Genomic DNA, 18,969 nt, shown 5'->3' with positions numbered 1-18,969 from the left:
TGGGTCGTGCATGCAGGAATGTGTATGTCTGAGCTTGTGTGTGTGTGTGTGTGTGTGTGTGCGCGTGTGTGAGGTCTACCATCCACGGAGCTCAGCAGCAACAGCTACACACCAGGTTATGTAACCCATCTGTGCCAGCTGTGCCTGTGGCAGTCAGTGTCTCACACACCAGACACACAGTCCCACACACTCAACCACACACACCTGAAGAGGATGTTTGCATGTGGAGACATTTTCTTGTTTGAAGGCAAGAACTTGGAACAAAATGTTGTTTCAACAAACATTAGAGACCCCCATTTTATTATTTTTTTTTGACTGTTGTTTAAACCCACTTGGATAAATTAGGTGTTTATTGATGCCTTTTTTTAATCGAGGCTGGGTGGCAAGAAGAAGAGAGGTCTGATGTTTAACCCCAAATGAAGCAGGCAAACAAGCTGGGAATGTAGCTCATGAACGGTTTAAGGATGAGTGGTTTCTGACAGTGGATCGCTGAAGTTGTTATGTAACATAAAAAGGAATGGGGCAGGGGGTGAGAGGTTGTGGGATGAATGTTTACTTAGTGGTGTGCTTTGGTTAGAACATGTTTAAGGTCATAGACACACAGTTGACTCCTAGGGAAAGAGTGGAGAGTGTGTTGCTGAATGTGGTTTAAAAAAAGCGAAGAGAATGAAGAAGATGATGAATAAAGTGACGATGTGGTCGAGTGGGAACAGCTGGGAACAAACCAGAAAAACCTACACAAACAGACAAATTAATAGAAAATAACCGTTTGCCTATAAAAAGAGACTAGAACCCAAGGTTATATAAACTTTGCGTCTTCCTATTAAAGCTCGTCTAGCCTTGAAGCAGCGCTGCATTATGACACACGTTATGCATGACTTTCTTTGTTCAGTTCTCATCCTGCAGCCACTCACAGACATTCACTCTGCAGTAAATATGTGACGAGTCAGAATGAACCACATAGGTTTGTGGTGTTCGAATCTTGCTCGCACAGAAGTTACTGAGAATGTGAAAGAAACTATCTCAGATTCTTTCACACAAGTTTTATTGTTTCCCTTTTGTCCTTGCATACTGGTTTAGTTCTTAATTGGGGCTAGCCATCAGATAAAGTCTAGACGACAGTGAGCAGGTCACGGCAGGTTGTTGGCTACAAATGAAAGCTGATCTTTAAAATTGGACCTTTTTCACTTCCTGTGAGCTGCACTGCTCTGCTAATACCATCTCCAGTCAGTGACAAATAACTGTTTAAAGTGAAGTTATGCATGAGAGCAATTCTTCAGCCCAGGTGCACATCTGTCGGGTGCTGTGTTGCACGGACAAGCAATTGCGTTGTGCACTGATGTAACCCCATGGGGGATGATATCTGGAAACTGGGTACCCTTGATTCCCCCTTAGAAGCTGTCCACACCACTTCCTCCCTACTGCATTCTGGTTACATCACTGCATGACTAAGCTCATTTTACACATACACATACACACACATGCACACACACTCATGCATGCACACATGCACCATACTTTATAGTGTGAAACAGACTTTAAACTGCACAGTAGGACAGAAAGAAGTTTCAGCAAAATAGCTATGATTTGTGTCCCTTTGCAGTTTTATTGCTGGGCTTGCAGTTTTGATCCTCTTTAGGTGAGTGAGTGATTGTTATGTTGGCTCTCTTTAAGATGAATAATTCCCTCCCTGTCTTTTATTTCTTGTGATTCTCTCTGCTTATCAGTGGTTGCATTGGAAACCGTTGTGATAAACCTCCTGTCTCTGACTGTCTGCCACAACCAGTTGTTTTTTTTTTCTAATCCCATATGTCTTTTAGAGCATTTCATCGACAGTGCAGGGCCACTTGTAGAATTACAGGTTTCTCAATAGGCCCTTCATCGCTCTTTTCCCATAGCACCAAGAAAAGTGACACTTTGGCAGCTGCTGTCAATGTTTATTAGGTAACTGCAAGGTTGTGCGATCCCTTTTTTATTGCCTCTTCCGTGTCTTGTCTGCCTGTGGTACGTGCTTCCAAAGGTGTCAGCGACGCACAGGTGGGAAAGGAGAAGGGATATTTATAACTCTGAAAGTCCTGTTCAAACAACAGCGCCTTTGACTGACTCTTTTCCTCCGTCTCAGTGAGATAGGTAAGGATGTCTGTGCTGCACTTCCTGGAGGATGTTATTTGACTCTCTTTCAAAAGAAATCAGTAAACATGAAAAGGCTTTTGTTGTTTTTGATAAGGGCAATTAATGTCTTTAGGTATTTGAGGAAAAAAAGCAACAGTGATTTTTGCAGAAAGGGTGGAAATACCCATGGCTCTAAGTTTGAGACTTTGTCGCATTTTTGCGCACATGGCTTGTGTGTCTGATGCCATTTTTAGCTGCTGGTGTCTGTCACTGCTGGACTGAAGTGTTGCGCCGGCATACACGTCAATGGAATAACAAGTGAAGGCCTTTATGAATGTTTCAGATGCTCTATTTATGGGGGCCCCGCTGTGGCTTGGAACAAGTAGCAATGACGAACGGACTGATTAATTTGACTGCAGTTTAGTTTGTAGGCCAATAGTTGGGCAGTGAATCAGACTTCTTCAGGAATGTTTTAAAATAGGTCTTAGTCGGGACATGTCAGAAATCTTCGTTTTAGCGGTTTACGAGGAAAGGGTTTTGGTAGGCTTTTCGGTGCTTTCAATGGGTTTTAAAAAGTTGAAGTTTGTTCAGTTGCGCATAACTGTCTTTCTCTTGTTCATAAGTAAAGTTGATAGATGGTCAACGTTGCATCTCCTTTGCGCAAGACATAAAGTTAATGCTAAACACTGAAACAAAATACATACAATTTAACTACGTATAAATGTCCTGTATGATAAATTTGCTTTTTTGTTATTAGTTAGAAATGTTACCATCTCTCATTGCGTTATATCAGAAAGAAAACTGACCTCAGTGCTTTAGGCTGGCAGACCCTGTCCAGTGAACAAGGAGAGCTAAGGACGCTGGCCTTAAGAGAAGTCTCTTTTGTCTTTCTCTCTTTTACTGCCTCTCTTGGTCTTGTTGCAAGACTAGCTCTGTTTTGTCTTCTTCAGCTTGTGAGCGTGAGGCATTTGCTTCTCCGAGGGGTTTGGCAGAAGTATCTGCAGCCGTTTGGGGCTTTGAGCCTCAACAATGCATTCCCTTGGCTGGATTGGACAAGAGTCAAAAACCATTGATGCCAGTCACTTTCATTTTCAAAATGCAGTGTCAATCCTCCTGCAGTACTTTACCCAGAGTGGATTTTAATTTTCTACAAACATTGAATTAACCTATCTCCCAATGGTTTTATGTTTTCCAGGGCTCTCTCCATGGATATAGACACAGACTATGAGCGGCCCAATGTGGAAACCATTAAATGTGTGGTGGTGGGGGATAATGCAGTAGGTAAGACCAGGCTAATCTGTGCCCGGGCCTGCAATGCCACACTCACTCAGTATCAGCTGCTTGCCACCCACGTGCCAACCGTCTGGGCCATCGACCAGTACCGTGTATGCCAGGAGGTGGGAACACACATGTGCACACACACACACACACACACACATACACACACACACAATGCAGTTACATTGTAGGAAAAGCCTCAAACAATCAAATGTTTTGTAAGATAAAACACTTTATTACAGGACTATAAAAGCTAAAGTTTGACATTGTGCATGTTTTTTTAAAGCCGTTTTTTTTATTCCTTTAAACCATAAACCTCACAATGAAAAATGACCTTTGACCTTAACACAGGCTATAAATTATGTATATGTCTGTGTTGCAGGTGTTGGAGAGATCTCGTGATGTGGTGGATGAGGTCAGCGTGTCCCTGAGGCTATGGGACACATTCGGGGATCATCACAAAGACAGGCGGTTTGCCTATGGCAGGTGAGAACACATGCACACATGCATGACCCCCCCCCCCCCCCCCCCCACCACCACACACAAACAGTTTCAGTCTTGCAGACAAAATTAGTGACTGACCCAATGACACATTTGCTGACCGGCTAATCGCACAGCTAACTACCTTGAAACACGTTCCAGTTTTACAACTGGTTCAGCCTGGCGTTAAGACACTGACACAGTTCCCAGTTAATCCCAAATCAATTGCTGGCGGATTTGAAAAATAAAACTTGGTTGGCTTTAAAAAAATACTTCTCATAATAAGACTGTAACTAACGTGTCAAGACAGCACAAACAAAAGTCACTTATCCCCAGACTGTTTTTATGTAATCTTTTTACAGCTATATTTAGTTTTTTGTTCGGAAGCCTTTACATCCCTCCTCTGCCTGGCATGATTGGATCATCACTTTATTCTCTTACTTGTAGTCTCTCTGTCAGAGCTTCTTTATTGGCATGAAATGCAAAAAAAAAATAAAAATTCAATAACAAAACACAACTGGAAATGCCAAGATTGACTTCAGGACCTAAAAACACACCAAAAGCACAAAAAATGTAGGCGTTTCCTATTTAAGATAACTTTATGGTACAATATTTAAACAATTATCAACAGTCTTGTCTCTGTGAGTTATTGAATGCAGTAATACTGTTTTGGTGTTTTACTATTTTAAAATCATGTCTTTAATAATTAATTATGGGAACGTAACAAAAATTCCCACACATGCAATGCTTGTGCGCATCAGACTGTTCAGCCTGTCAAGGTTGGCTGAAAGCACTTTGTGGAACATGTCACCTTGTCCCCTTTATGCAAAGTGTACGTGCGTGACTGACTTCAGTTATGTACTTGCCAGCTGCATGTGGTTTGGTTTGCAGCTCAAATTTCCACCCGTGTTGTGTTTACCCACTGTCTGGATGTCTGTAAGTTTGCCCAGTGATCTCTTTTTCTTTGTTTGTGTGTGGGCTATCCACTCTGTGAGCCTGCTGATAAAGACACAGTGCCCGCTCAGCTGTTTTTACCTGCCCATTGTTAGCAGCTCCAAGCATCAAGCCTGTTCTCGTACCTGTGCTCTTTCGCTTCCAGGTCTGGTGGTCGGCTCATTTGTCTCTTTTGTCTTAAATTGTATCATAACACAGATTCCCTGAAAACTATATTAACCTTCATCATTTGTTGTCCCATTACCTTTTGGCACCTTGCTTCTCTGTTCCCCCTCTTACACCTGACTTTACATGTAGGCTTTTGTGTGTATCAAAACTCAGACATCGTTGTCAAATTGTCGCATGCTCTTTCAGAGGGGGACAATCTGTTTTGGAAAAGAAAACTGAATATATATATATATATATATATATATATATATATATATATATATATTGAACTAAACTTACCGATAATCTGAATCTGCCTCCATTGATGTAAATGTGCTCTCAGTCAGTCCCTGCCAGCATTCACTTTTTACATACAATGCACAAGATCATATAATGTTGCATAGCAATACATTTGAAATGGTGTGCACATGGGCCTACAGCTAAAACTTGGCTAAATAAACAAACAAACGAGCAACTAAATAAATAAATAAATGAAGCACTTAGTTAAATGTGTGTATACTGTAATCCGTCATTGAATGAAAGGCATTCAGCTACGTCTCAACAACAAAAACTACAACAATACCAACAAAACAGTCAAATGTACATACTATATGTAATTATCCAAACAATAAAAAAAGGTGATTTTTTTATTTTTATTTTGTCACACCTACACCTGTTTTTTCCACAACCATAATGGTAAATATGTTAAAATGCAATATAATCAGGTAGGTTTGATAGTTGTGTGAAGGATTTCAATATTTTGCTAGCAAAATTAATCATTAGCAGACCAAACTAGTAAGAAATAACACACACACACAGATGCATGCACAAACAACAACAACAAAACTTTATTAACATTATTCCTTTGGCTGTCACTTAAAATATTATGAAATCTGTTGGCCTTGAACACGCAGAGGTTTTAATGGATCTGCACATCCATGCTTTGTACTTTGTATACACATTTGCTTGTTCTGCTACTATTTCAACAAGTATATATTACTTCTTCACCATCTGTTGATCTGTCTTTGTTCAATGTCTTCTGCACAGATTTTAAGCTGAGTTAGGCTTCCTTAGATGAACTGTACAGCCCATTCATTTCCAATTTTTCAAACTGCATTTCAGCCTAAAGCACTGCAAGCTGGTTTACTGCCATTCATTCTTCTTAAGCACATGGATGATGCTTCTCATTGCACATTTGAACTCTGCTTTTTACATTTTAGTTGCCTGAACCCACTGTTGGCCATGTCTGACCTAAGAGGATTTGTTATGTTGAAACCTTGGATCTCAATCCCAATGAAGCACCAGTAAAGCCCCTCTGAACATAATACAATAAAAACCCTGTTTGCCCCTTGCCTATTTTTGGCTCAGTAGGATAGCACCTAAAGCTGTCCCACCTTTTATAGGCAACTTTGAGCAATAGTGTTATATGGAGCTAGTTGTGGATTTGCATGAGCAGATTTTAGTTTGTCAGTTATGGCAGCAGGAATGTTATTAGACTAATTAACATTAATATTAACAATTGCATCTGTTAAAAAAGTAATAATTTAGAAACAAAATGACCCGATTTAGAGGTTTAATAAACCTCTAATAAGTTAATTACCACTTTGTGCTTAGACAAGTACTGGTGCATTTTTGATCTCTCTTTTTTACGGTGCATTTTTCGTTTTTTCATTTAGTAGAATAAAACTTTCTGAAGCAAGATTACAGTATTTTGCTTAAGAGGCACATTTAAGAGTTATATAAAGCTTCTCTTGTGTTCAGGAATAGACTTGCCTCAAATCTGATGTGTACTGGTGACAAGTATCATAAATGTCTATGAAATTGTTTTTAAGCTATAGATGATAATTAATGTAACATATGAGTTACATAAGTTGGAGTAGTCATTTGTTTCTCAAGTCAAAAGTCCTGTTTTATTGGACTGTTACAAAGGTAGAAGATTTACAAGTGACACTTTTTTTTTTTGCCTTTTCAGTAAAACTAAAAAGACAAATTAAACATTACCTAGAAATGCACCCTGACAAGAAACAAATTGTCAGTGAAACATCAACACCCATGAGCAGCTGTTAATGTTGCTGTTTCCTTGTTCAGACACATCAGATGAATCTATGTGTGTGTATGCGTGTATCTTAATCCATCTATTCTCAGCCCTCTCTGTTGTCTTTGTTGCCTTTAAAAGAACGGATAGATTTATGCAAGAAACTAAAAAGATACATAAATTACACAAAAACAAGCCCAAAGGCCCAGACTCATGCACACGCATTTAAAAATAAAATAATTCTTGTCTTTTTCTGTAGGTCTGACGTTGTGGTGCTTTGCTTCTCTCTGGCTAATCCCAATTCCCTGCGCCACGTTCGCACCATGTGGTTTCCGGAGATCAAGCACTTCTGTCCTCGAACACCCATCATCCTGGTTGGCTGCCAGCTGGATCTGCGCTATGCTGACCTGGATGCGGTTAACCGTGCACGACGACCGTTAGCGAAGTGAGACGCCCTCATCATCAAGCATTAACAGACACCCTAAAATAAATCCTGCAATGATGTAGCTTCATTGAGGATTGCATGCTCACGCTCTTTGGACATCCAAATGTAACTACCTATCTCTTTTTGATTCACAGACCCATCAAACCGACAGATATTCTTCCCCCAGAGAGAGGCCATGAGGTGGCAAAAGAACTTGGTATTCCCTATTATGAGACCAGCATAGTTGCTCAGTTTGGAGTCAAAGATGTTTTTGACAATGCAATCCGTGCAGCCCTCATCTCTCGCCGACATCTGCAGTTCTGGAAGTCACACCTTAAAAAGGTCCAGAGGCCTCTTCTTCAGGCACCTTTCCTGCCTCCCCGCCCGCCGCGCCCCATCGTGGGCATCCCAGACCCACCTCTTACGGACGGTGAAGGTCCTGACTCCCTTTTCTGTCACCGTCTTTGTGCAGATGTTCTTTTTCTTTTACAGGGTGGCGCCTCAAAAGTTTTTGCGCACAAGGTCTATCTGGCTACATCCTGCTCCAAGTTCTATGACCTTTTTACACTTGATCTTGATGGGTTGAGTAAAGGGCAACGGGGAGAAGAACAGGATAGAAAAGAATATGTAGAGAGTGGGGAAGAGGATGAGCAAAGCAGGAGAGGAGCCAAAGAGCAAGCTGGGCGCACTAAAAGCTTGGATATTGATAAGGACGGTGTAGATGGAAGCATAAGGGGCTTGAATCGACCCCAGCTGCTCCAACAGGGATCATTGAGGACTTCCCGGAGTGACAATGCACTCCCGTCTCGAGCCCAGTACTCCCTGGGATCACTGGGGACGGGACGAGCACTTTCTGGATGGGGAAGGGGGTTCCTGAGTGTGTGCCTGGAGCATGTGGATGATCCCACAACTGGACGGCCTCGACTCATGACAGTAGTAGCCATGGATGCACTTATACAAGAAGAACCATTTAAGGTGATAGTCTTTATAATTATTTTGTTTTTAAAGTTAATTCAGACTTGTGTTTTTGACCTCTCGATTTGCTGTGATTTTAGGCCGTGCTTCAGTACTTGTACACAGGCAATCTGGATGAGAGCCGAAGTGATCTGATGCAGGTGGCCACCATCGCAGAGCTTCTTGAGGTGTTTGACCTACGAATGATGGTGGCAAATGTTCTGAACAGAGAGAGCTTCATGAACCAAGAGATCACCAAGGCCTTCCATGTTCGCAGAGCCAACCGCATCAAAGAGTGTCTCAATAAAGGGACTTTTGCTGGTAAACCAATGTGCCATTCAGTGCCATACTTTTCACAACACTGGAATCAGTTTAGGTGTTTTTTTATTTATGTTTCTGCAGTAATAGGCTATTGGTTCCATGTATGTGGATATAATATACATGATTGTGAAAATTCTTCTAGCTTGATTTGGCGAGTTGTGACATAGGCAAGAAAGATTTTCTCTCAGTTTCTAAAAATGTACACTCTGTACATTTGCTTATGATTTGCCATTGGATAATCAATGCATTTTTTACATCGCAAATGATCAGTTTGGAGAAATTCTTTCAAAGTCATCATTTGGTTTGATAACTGATATATCAATTTGCTTGTTTAGTTTTGATGCTTGCCCTTTTGCACATATTGTCTTGTGTTTGTGTGGTGTTTTCTGTCCAACTGGTTGTTATTGTTGCATGGTACTGAACTCCAATGTCAGATATCTATTGTTTTCTGAATGTAACTTCATATTCACCTTCTTTCATCATTTTTGTGTCTTCCTGATAATTATTACCAAGTTAATTTTGAGGTTTTCATAAGTTCTTCTCTAGCATGTTTGTTTTACCCTATATGTATGTGAATAGTGCTTTGCTTTTGAATGTAGCCCATTACATTGTCAGCACATTGTTACTTTATTTTGTCACCACACCACCTTCTTGTATGAAGCTGTAGTTTATTCAGCATTTGATTTAGGAGCAACTACCTCACATCCACTTTCTTTCCCCTTCTTTGAGCCAAAGACTTTTCAGTTTTCCTGTCAATTTATCTTTCTGTCTGTCTACCTGTGTCTCTGTGTTTGTCTGGCCCTTTGTTTACCTGTGCACGTGTCTGGACGTCTGCCTCGTCTGTCTTTCCCCTCTCTGTAGCTTGGGCTTCTGTGGCTTTCCAAAAGGGATGAACGCTCTTTTCCCACCCCGGTTTCAGATGTGGTGTTCCGTCTGGATGACGGCTGCCTCCCGGCCCACAAGCCCCTGCTCATTTCAAGCTGTGACTGGATGGCCGCCATGTTCCGTGGCTCTTTCATGGAAAGTTACATTGAGAAGGTGAGTTCATGTATACTGGATGGAATTACCTTTAAGTTTTTAGAAGGGGTTAAATGTCTGTGTTCTAAATCTTGGAAAATCAAATAGGACACTTAGAATACCCTTAGTAGCAGCAGTCTAGTCACACACAGGCAATTAGCTTGTAAACTCTCACAAAAGGGGAAGAATGGGATACACAAGTCATCGGGGTAAGGTTTATCATTTTGACAAGTTGATGAAAGGACACAGTGTAACAGATTACTCTAGAATGAAGGTTGAACCTTTTATCAGGTTGACCTACAAACATTTGTTTCGCTTGCAGATGTGGTTGAACGTCTGCAATCGCCAGCCTTCCGAGCATACTTTTGACACTTATCAAGGGCAAACCGAAAGCACTTACATAAAAACTCAAACTCATACATTTCATTTCCTAGAAACCTGCTTTAACCACACTGGTGATTTTTCTAAGTATTTTTTTTTAAATACTGGCAGATGTCAGATTCAAGTCGAGTAATATGAGCTCATACACATACAAACACACAGGCCAAGAAGTACTGTACTTCCCACCTCTGACCTGTTGGTGCTGAAGACTATATGCTCTGACATGATATAAACCACAGCCTGTGTGTTTTAAGTAACACAGTTAAGCCTCTTTTAACTGGTGGTTTGCTACCAACTAGTTACTTTTGCAAAATAGGAAGCTGTTGGATTATTAAAGATTTGATTTGATAAAACTTTATTGATTTCTTGGGAAGATTCCTTCAGGGAAATTACAACCCCAGCAGTGTCATACTGGTGGTAGATAAAGGGACAGTTAGCAAGTATCGTACATACAGATTTAACAGTAAATAATACTATATAACAAATTACTGGCTATTTTAAGGCGGTGGTGGTGGTGGCTGCTGCTCCTTCCCATCCTCCATCACCAATGAGGAGTTATATAATGGCATGAGGGACAAAGGAGTTTTTCAGACCTGCACTTGGGAAGGAGCAGTCTTGTTACTGAAACAGCCTCTTCTTGTTGCGGATGTTGGGGGCATAGGATGACTGGCATCATCCATAGTGTCCAGCAGTTTGTCCAAAGTTCTCTTCTCTGCCACCGACACTGTAGCTTCCAGCTTCAAGCTGAACACAGAGCAGAAAAGAAAGACCTGAGAGACACTCATTTGGAATTTCCAAACCATCAATGCTCAATAAGGATGTTTAGCAAAAACTGAAATAGTGCTTCAAGAAAAAGAGTATCTCTGTCAAGATCTTTGCTTCCCATGTGTCGGGTCTAGTAACCTCAGGTGTGCTCAGTTTCTTGTGGTAAGGCATGTATTCTAGACATGGCATCTTCACAAAGGAAGTTAACAACTAAAGCGCCCCAGTTTGGGTTTCAGAACCAGTTCTTAGAAGCTCTTTTCAAAGTATACTTGTTTTAAGTGATTCAAAGGATAGTTCAATTATTCAAATGGGGTTCTGTGTCATTGTTGGCAGTAGTCAATATCTTGCCAGCAGTTGACACTGGTCTGAACATTCTATTGGAATTTAAAAATGAAAAAAAAGTTGTTGGTTTTTTTTCCATTGTTTAAGTGTATTTAATTAATTAATTATCATCATCATCATCATTTATATATATATATATATTTATTTACTTTTTGCATCTGTACAGAGGACCTTACTTAACTTTGTTAGATAGGTTTGGAATAGGTAAGCTGATGGCAAGTCAAAGCTGAGCTAATTCTAAAGAAACTTGTTGCTGTGCTCAACTTTATCACTCTAGTCATGAAAAAAATCATAACAATTCATGCAAATTTAGTTTTTATAAACAGACACCACATTTGCAATATATGGGTATTTACATAGAAATTTACGGTTATTGACAGTCTGCAGTTTAATAAAAAAAATGTTCCATGTGAAACCAGTTAAACTCTCACTTGATTGCTGTAAAGTCCAGTATTTCAAACTGAGCACTGTGTATTGCTGGTAAGCTACTGATGACTAAGAATAACCCCCAAAAGTATGTTTTTCAAATATTCAGAACCATCTCATTGGAATTTAGTTTCTCAGAAAAAAAATAGAAAGCAAATTCTGCTGAAATAAATAAATAAATAAATAAATAAATAAAATAAATAAAGCTAATAAAAACAAATTCCATGTTTAGAAAAGCATGTTACTAAAACGTTAATGTGTATTTGTATTTTTCTACATAGTGTTTTTGTTTCCACACACTATAAGTTAGTGTGCAAAAGTCTGATGCAGCCAGTTGTAGCTGATGAAGAATCAGAGATATCCCAGATGTTGGTGGTGGTAGGGGCATATGTGGGGTTCCAGTAATTGCTGATGATTGCATGCTGTTGTTAATGGCTACTCTAAACAGTTCATGTCGAGGACTATTGGGCCATTTTCATGGTATGATGCTGATAAAGAGCAGGTCCTTTGAAGGCTCACCCTCAAAGAGCGACTGCACAATAGTTGTCAACATTTATATTTATGAAAACAGCTTCTTTATTTAATTGCATGTCAATGCATTTTCATATTCATGTTTCTACAAAGCTTTTCAGGGATAATTAAGATAACACACTTTAGCAGCAAGCTACCAAATATTTTGTTGCTTTGAAAATATATATTTTTTCACTGTTAGTTTAGTTAAAATAATTTTTGTTAGACTAAATCACACTTTTTTTATAGAGGAACTTTTTTTTAACATAAAATTACAATTTCTCACAGCAAATACTTATCTCAATCAGTTTATCTAGAGGTTTATTCATGCTAAATAATACTATTAGACACAGATGTTGTTGATGCACATATTTTAAGTTGATGCTTGAAAATTTAGAATATGATGATAGATTTGACCAATAATCTACCTGTGATCTCAAGTAAATATATCAGCTATATTTGTTTATTTTCACACTCATTGGGGTTTTAATAAAGCTTATTGTACACATGTATAACTCTGAGAGTAGCGTGTGATCACCCAGAGCCATCCTGTTATTATGTTCATTATACACTCTTTTCTGAGTATATTTCTGCTCACACAGTGTCCAGGTTGTGTGATAACAGGGGCTGCTCTCATTTTTGGGCATAATTTGTTCTATATTTGGAACAGATTTAGCATCATTATTATTTCTGCAATAAGTGTCAAATTCAGATGGACCATTAATTACAGATATAGGTTTGATACATTTTAAATAATTTCAAATAAATCTAAAAAATGTTCGGATGTTTGCTGACTGAGTAAACAGTCAAACAAACTCAGTGTGTGATGGTACACTTCTAAAATACTTACTGTGTCAATAGTTTCTTGGCCACTATGTGAAAATGCTTAAAGAAGTATTGTAGCTCATCAATAAAAGTTTTGTTTTTCTTCCTAAAATACAATCCAAACCAACTAAAACAGTTATTTATTTATTTAGTTACTTATTTGTATTATTGTTCTTATGGAAAAAAAAACCCACAATGAGCTTGCTGTAATTCAATGATCAGATTAAACTAAATGATCATTAAGCTAGCAGAAAGAGAGTAATGTTCAGTACTCACCAGAACAGATAAATTACCGGTAGGTAAATATACTGTATTTGATTTCCTCCATAAAGATTTTTTTTTCCCCTTATACTTTAATCTGCTAGCACAGTGGGACAGTGTATTATGTAATAAAATTAGATCCTTAAAGATCTTCAGGTGATAATATCCAAAAAAATAAAACAGAAATGATCAAATCAATAGTCAAATAAATATTGTAGCAATTTAAAAACGTGAGGATAACACTCCAAAAGGACAAAACAATAAAAATGGCATGGAAACAAAAGATCCAACATGTTTTACCGAATTAGAGCAACTTCTTACAGATTCAAGTATTTACCATCATAATAAATTGAACCTTAAGGTGGCCGGTTTCACATTTCTGTGTTTCATTATATCTGATTATATTAATTACAGGCCATATCCATAAATATGTTGCCTCTACGGCTGTGACACTCATTAATACTCTCAGACCCTTGCTGAAGATTTAAGTTCTAGAGCCTGCCCTTGTTTTTGTGTCGTATCTGTTTTTTTTTATTATTTTTTTTATTTAAATTATTTTAATAGGAGGTCGCACCAAGCTGACATTCTACTAATTGGTTATGGAAGGAGAAACTGAAGTGCCACAGTGGGTAGATTCAGAGAGTTCCCTTAGGGGTCAGGTCATCCCTCTCATAAACATTTACCGTCCTCCTCCTGGGGTTGAACCCCATCAACTGCAGATGAATTAGTCTCTTGTTTTGTTGTAGTAGTAATAGAGCTGTAAATATGTCTCTTTCTGTTGTGGGCTCTTGTTTATTTAACTACCTGCACAAATCTGGGGTGCTGCCAACTTTCAAATTTGCTTAGCCTGCAATTGTATTTTTATGGGTTTTATTCAAAAGGGCAATTCAAATAATTTAGCATTTAAATGGCATATTTTAAATTTGACACGCTTCCAGTTTGCCCATTCTTAAACACAAACACAGCAGCCCATGACGTATTTATATCACTGTCTATACAGCATGTCTCACACATTTACCCTGAAATACATTGTAAAAATAAAGAAATTTAAGGTCAGTTACATGTAATTGTGGTAGCCAGAATTTCATTATAAAAATATTGGGCCAAAAGTCCATTACTGAATATTTGTAACTGTGATTTAAATGTCACAAACATTTATTTTATCTAAATCTGAATTACAAATATAAAATATTGTAAAACGGTTTATGGTTATTCGTGGTAAAACAACAAATGTGTTGTAAATCAATTACAGTCATTTGGTAGTGCAGTGCAGTGAGCATTATCAGATTCTGTGGTGTTGGTCAATTCTTCAACATATGGAAAGAGTTGGGCTCAAACCAGTTGAGGTTGTAGAATATCCACTTTTACCTTCTACGCCCTAATAACCAGTGGAATGCACCACGGATGTCTTGGGAAGGGTTTTTATTTATGCCACTGTTGGTGTTTCTCCTGTTTTCATGTTTTCTTTAATTGTGGGTTTTTTCCAGGTACCTATCCCCAGCACCAGCACAGCCTGTATGCGCGGAGTGCTGGAGTTCTTGTACTGTGGTCTCCTAACGCCCAGTCCTGGTTTGGAGCCAATGGAGTTAATTATCCTGGCCAATCGACTCTGTTTGCCACGCCTTGTTGCCCTCACTGGTAAATATGCTCTATAAAGCACCGTAAACACTTCAGCCATAAACGTCTACCTAACTGTCTATTCTATATCGACTGGGTGTTTAAAGGCATTGCTTTGAATGCATTTTCTCTATGCCTACTAGGTTCTTTCTTTTTATTACTGACCATTTATTAGTTTTAAAGCAGATTAATGCAAATTGTTTAACAAATAAAGGGAGATAAACATGCAGGCCCATGTCAGCGGGGCATGTGAACTGCAAATACTTAAATGATTTTGTTATTTTGTGGATCTTCAGAGCAGCATGCTGTGGATGAGCTTCTTCAACAGGCGGTGAAAGGAGTTGATATTGATGGACAGGTGTTGGCTTATCTTGAGCTTACACAGGTACGTTCTTATCTCTCTCATCACTTGTAAAATTTATGGTGGGATTAACTGTGAATTAATTCAATTTATTTCAAACGTATTTCTTCATGCTTCTGTGTCATTTAACTGACTAACAGGTTTTATTTTGCCTGATGTTTTCAGAGCAGTGATGATTCTTTTTTTGTTGTTTTCCCCTTCTCTTTACAGTTTCACAATGCCAAACAGCTGTCCGCTTGGTGTCTCCATCACATCTGCACTAATTATAACAGCATCTGCCGCAAATTTCCCAAAGATATGAAGTCCATGTCTCCAGGTTTGATGCGTTCATCTTACTTCTCTTCATCCTGCCAGCCTGCATTTACTAAAGTTTTTGTACTTAAAAAAAATTTGGATCAGAAAGTCCTGTTTAAAGCAAGATGTACACTTTTTGAACTGAACAGGCTGTTGAGGAAATGCGGCTAGAAGAGACTTAATATCAAACATTTGGTTCGAGTAGGAGGACCTTTTTTTGGTTCTGCAAAAAGAATTATGTAATGCAATGATAAATAATAATAGGACAAACAACACCTCATGCTGTTATTTTGCTTTAATTTAGAGAGGAGCCTTCATTTGGGATCTTAACACAAGCATCTTGCTGTTTACACTCAACTTCACCTTTTATGAAAGTGTGAAGTCCTACTTTATTTTTATTTTTCACGTCAAAAATATTTTTGTCTTCCTTTTCCCTAGAAAACCAGAGGCACTTTGAGAAGCATCGCTGGCCTCCTGTGTGGTTCTTGAAGGAAGAAGACCGCTACCTGCGCTCGCAAAAGGAGCGTGAGCGTGAAGAAGAGATCCTGCGTAAACAGCACACTAAAAGGGGCTGGTGTTTCTGGAGGCACTCGTCCTCCTCGCCACATGTTTCTTAAAGAGGCTCCACTACTGACTCTTCATCCTGACATAGATGATCCCTTCAAGGAGCATAACCCCACACCACTTCATCAAAGTGTACGGAGGAAGATGTCTATGTGGATAAAAAAAAAACAACAACAACAAAAAAACTTGTTGTGCTAATAATTCTGAATGTCTGCATGTTTTGGGAAGTGTATGCGCCTCCTTATAAGTGTGGGTGACCACATGAATCTATTTTGGTATGTTGCGAAAGGGGGCATGTGCATGAGTGTGTGAGTATGTGTGTGGAATATTGTTACTTAGTGATGCTTCCAGGTTGAGTGCTTCACAGACGCCCTGATCTATAAAGGCCTGCAGCCGTGCATTGCAACACCCCCACCCACTCCCGTCCCTCCAATGCTTTGTCCTACCACCAGCACTCATAATGTTTTACCCTTTGAGTGATTGGACTGGATGCAAGGGCTCTCTTTCTCTCTCAGTCTTCAACCTTCACATTGCCCTTAATGACTATTACACTAACCACTGCAGCTCCCTTTGGGGGAGTTTACCTCTGCCTTTACTTTTTACGGACTGTTAGCTTACTCTCACAAAGTTGTGTCCATTTTCCACCCTTGTGAAACCAGCGTTGGATTTTCAGGAACTAACACTGACAATGGAGTTTTCTCTTCATTTTTTTCTGTATTCGGTTTAATTTCCTTTTGCTCCTTTTGAGATACTTTTATCACGAGAAACAGCACACCCTTCTTCTAGGAGGTGAACAGTTGCTTTTACCACCAATCTTATATACTTAGGACGGTACTATGCTCTTATCAGGAGGTTTGATCGCAGAAATTAGCTCAAGTGTAGTGCTGCTCTTGCTTTTTGTGTCCATCATCTAGCAATGCATTTCCTAACGCCTCTTTCTGCAAAAGCAGAATGCAGGCTCTGTTTTGTAATGCTTTTAGAGACCATCGCGTAACCATTTTATAGCACTGATGGCCGTTAAAAGGGCTAGCCTTACTTTATCCCTCTGACACGGAGGAGAAATGGATACAGTATTAAATGTTCTCAGCCACTACGATGCATTAAAGCAGCGAAGCAACATCACCAGGGGCCACACTGCTCAGGACCCAGCCACTAACCTAACAGGGGATTTCATTCTTGTCTTCATTTCCCTTGTTTCAGTGATGGAGGTCATCATAAAAAACTCAATCATGCAAAGTGTTAAAAACTAGTGGGAGCACATGCAACATGTATAGCAAAGCTCTAGTTCTTCCTGTCTTTCTTTATTCTGTCAGTGTTTTTACTGGATGTCTGAATGCAGGAGAAACAACAGTGACAATTAGAAGAAAAAGGCTATATACGATATTTGGACATCTCTTATTTTGGGGGTTGATATTTTAGGTCTTATTGTATGGAGATTTCAAGACGTTGCCTTCTGTTCCTGTTGTTGGAATTGAGAAAGGTGCTTAAACACTAACACAGAGTCCGCATGAACACAGACTTGTATTATCCATCTCATTCTTTAGTATTTGAGTGAACAGCGTGTAGAAATGTCACTATAGTATTCAGATATGACACTTGAGCAATTTTTTCAACTTCAGTTCCTCCTTTTCTATATACTGTCTATACAACTCATTTTAAATGGTAGACACTTTCTGGTTTTTCTAACAGTCTTTAAAATCTTGCAATTTTTTTTTTTTTGTCTCTTATACTCAAAACAAATATCAGCTTGTTTGGCTTTCTTGTTACCCAGGATTTTCCTTTAGCGTGTGATTGACTTTCAAGCTATAATGGTTGTTTCAAGCAGTTTGAGCAATTTGGGGTTTTCTTGTTATGGGTGCTAATTTCCTTGGACTTTTTATACTGAATGTTGAAACAGAAGATGTGATTGTGAGTTTCCATTAGCACGTTTTCTATTTGTGGGTTTGTACCCCTCAGCTTTACCCAGGCAACTGTAGGACGTAGACAGATAGTGTGAGACACGTGGTGCATTCTAGTGTTTTTCACAGGAGGTGTGTAAAGTAATTTTCAGCTACCAAAATAGAAATCGTACAGGATCTCACTTGGCCCAAGTGAGAATAGAGCTGACTTATGTCTAGAAAGAGTAAATGTGGCGTTAAAATTGAGAAAAACTTAGTTGACATTCATTGTATCTATAGAGTAGAATAATTTCATAGGTAATTAAAGTCATCCCAATGCAGAGCTTTGGGAAATTAAAAACAAAACCTGAAAAATATGTATAAAACATATTTCAATTTATCAATAGCGTTATAGGTTACCTTGATCCATTAGGTCTCATTTCTTAGTAATGTGCCTTACAGTTGGACACAATTAAATTGGAAAGTTAGCAACACCTCAGCTGAACCCTGCAGACAGCTGCTGCAGCCAAGGACACAATGAAGCAGTCCATATGAGATCAATTTATAAAAGTGTCACTATATGCACTCAGTAATTATCTTTCTTAATTTAAGGAAGGGAGCTTTCAAGCCAACTTGCCATGCCTTCACATATTTTTGGGCCTACTGTTTTATGCAGACAGTTGACTTTTTAAATACTTTAAACTGTGCAGTAGATTAGGTTGGTTAATCGTATGGCCTTAGATTAGGATGATCTTTATTTCTAGATCGAGACTCGTTTCTTCTCCGAGCAAGTGATCAAAAGGTAGCTGTTCAAAATGATCAGTTGACTCCTGCAGCTTATCTTCTAAACCACTGACTGTGAGAAAGCATTTTTTTTAATACATATATATATAGAAGCACTGGCTGGCCTGTGCGCTGGGAGATTGCAACCACTTTTGGAGTGTGGTTAATTTGCATGGTGCCCCTACTTTGTCGGAGTGATTCTTGTGTTGGAATGCACTTTTTTATTGTTCTCGACTATAGC

The 18,969-nt window shown here is 39.0% G+C and overlaps 1 protein-coding gene across 2 annotated transcripts in view; it reads left to right on the top strand.

Moving 5' to 3' along the window:
- rhobtb4 (Rho related BTB domain containing 4) overlaps window positions 1–18,701 on the top strand; it is a 46,716-nt gene extending 28,015 nt beyond the window's left edge. For both annotated transcript variants that reach the window (XM_037681100.1, XM_037681099.1), the window contains 10 exons: window positions 3,308–3,509; window positions 3,773–3,876; window positions 7,266–7,451; window positions 7,586–8,405; window positions 8,486–8,705; window positions 9,625–9,743; window positions 14,720–14,870; window positions 15,146–15,234; window positions 15,421–15,526; window positions 15,943–18,701. In XM_037681100.1, the coding sequence (XP_037537028.1) occupies window positions 3,318–3,509; window positions 3,773–3,876; window positions 7,266–7,451; window positions 7,586–8,405; window positions 8,486–8,705; window positions 9,625–9,743; window positions 14,720–14,870; window positions 15,146–15,234; window positions 15,421–15,526; window positions 15,943–16,121 (2,166 nt within the window). In that variant the 5' untranslated portion in view covers window positions 3,308–3,317 and the 3' untranslated portion in view covers window positions 16,122–18,701. The remainder of the gene's footprint in view (window positions 1–3,307; window positions 3,510–3,772; window positions 3,877–7,265; window positions 7,452–7,585; window positions 8,406–8,485; window positions 8,706–9,624; window positions 9,744–14,719; window positions 14,871–15,145; window positions 15,235–15,420; window positions 15,527–15,942) is intronic.
- Window positions 18,702–18,969: the final 268 nt, after the last annotated feature.

The sequence above is a fragment of the Nematolebias whitei genome, chromosome 8 (assembly GCF_014905685.2).
Source record: "Nematolebias whitei isolate Nwh7 chromosome 8, NemWhi1, whole genome shotgun sequence".
NCBI lineage: Eukaryota > Metazoa > Chordata > Actinopteri > Cyprinodontiformes > Rivulidae > Nematolebias > Nematolebias whitei.
Note: the sequence above shows the minus strand (reverse complement) of the source record. Positions and strands in the feature narration are given on the sequence as shown.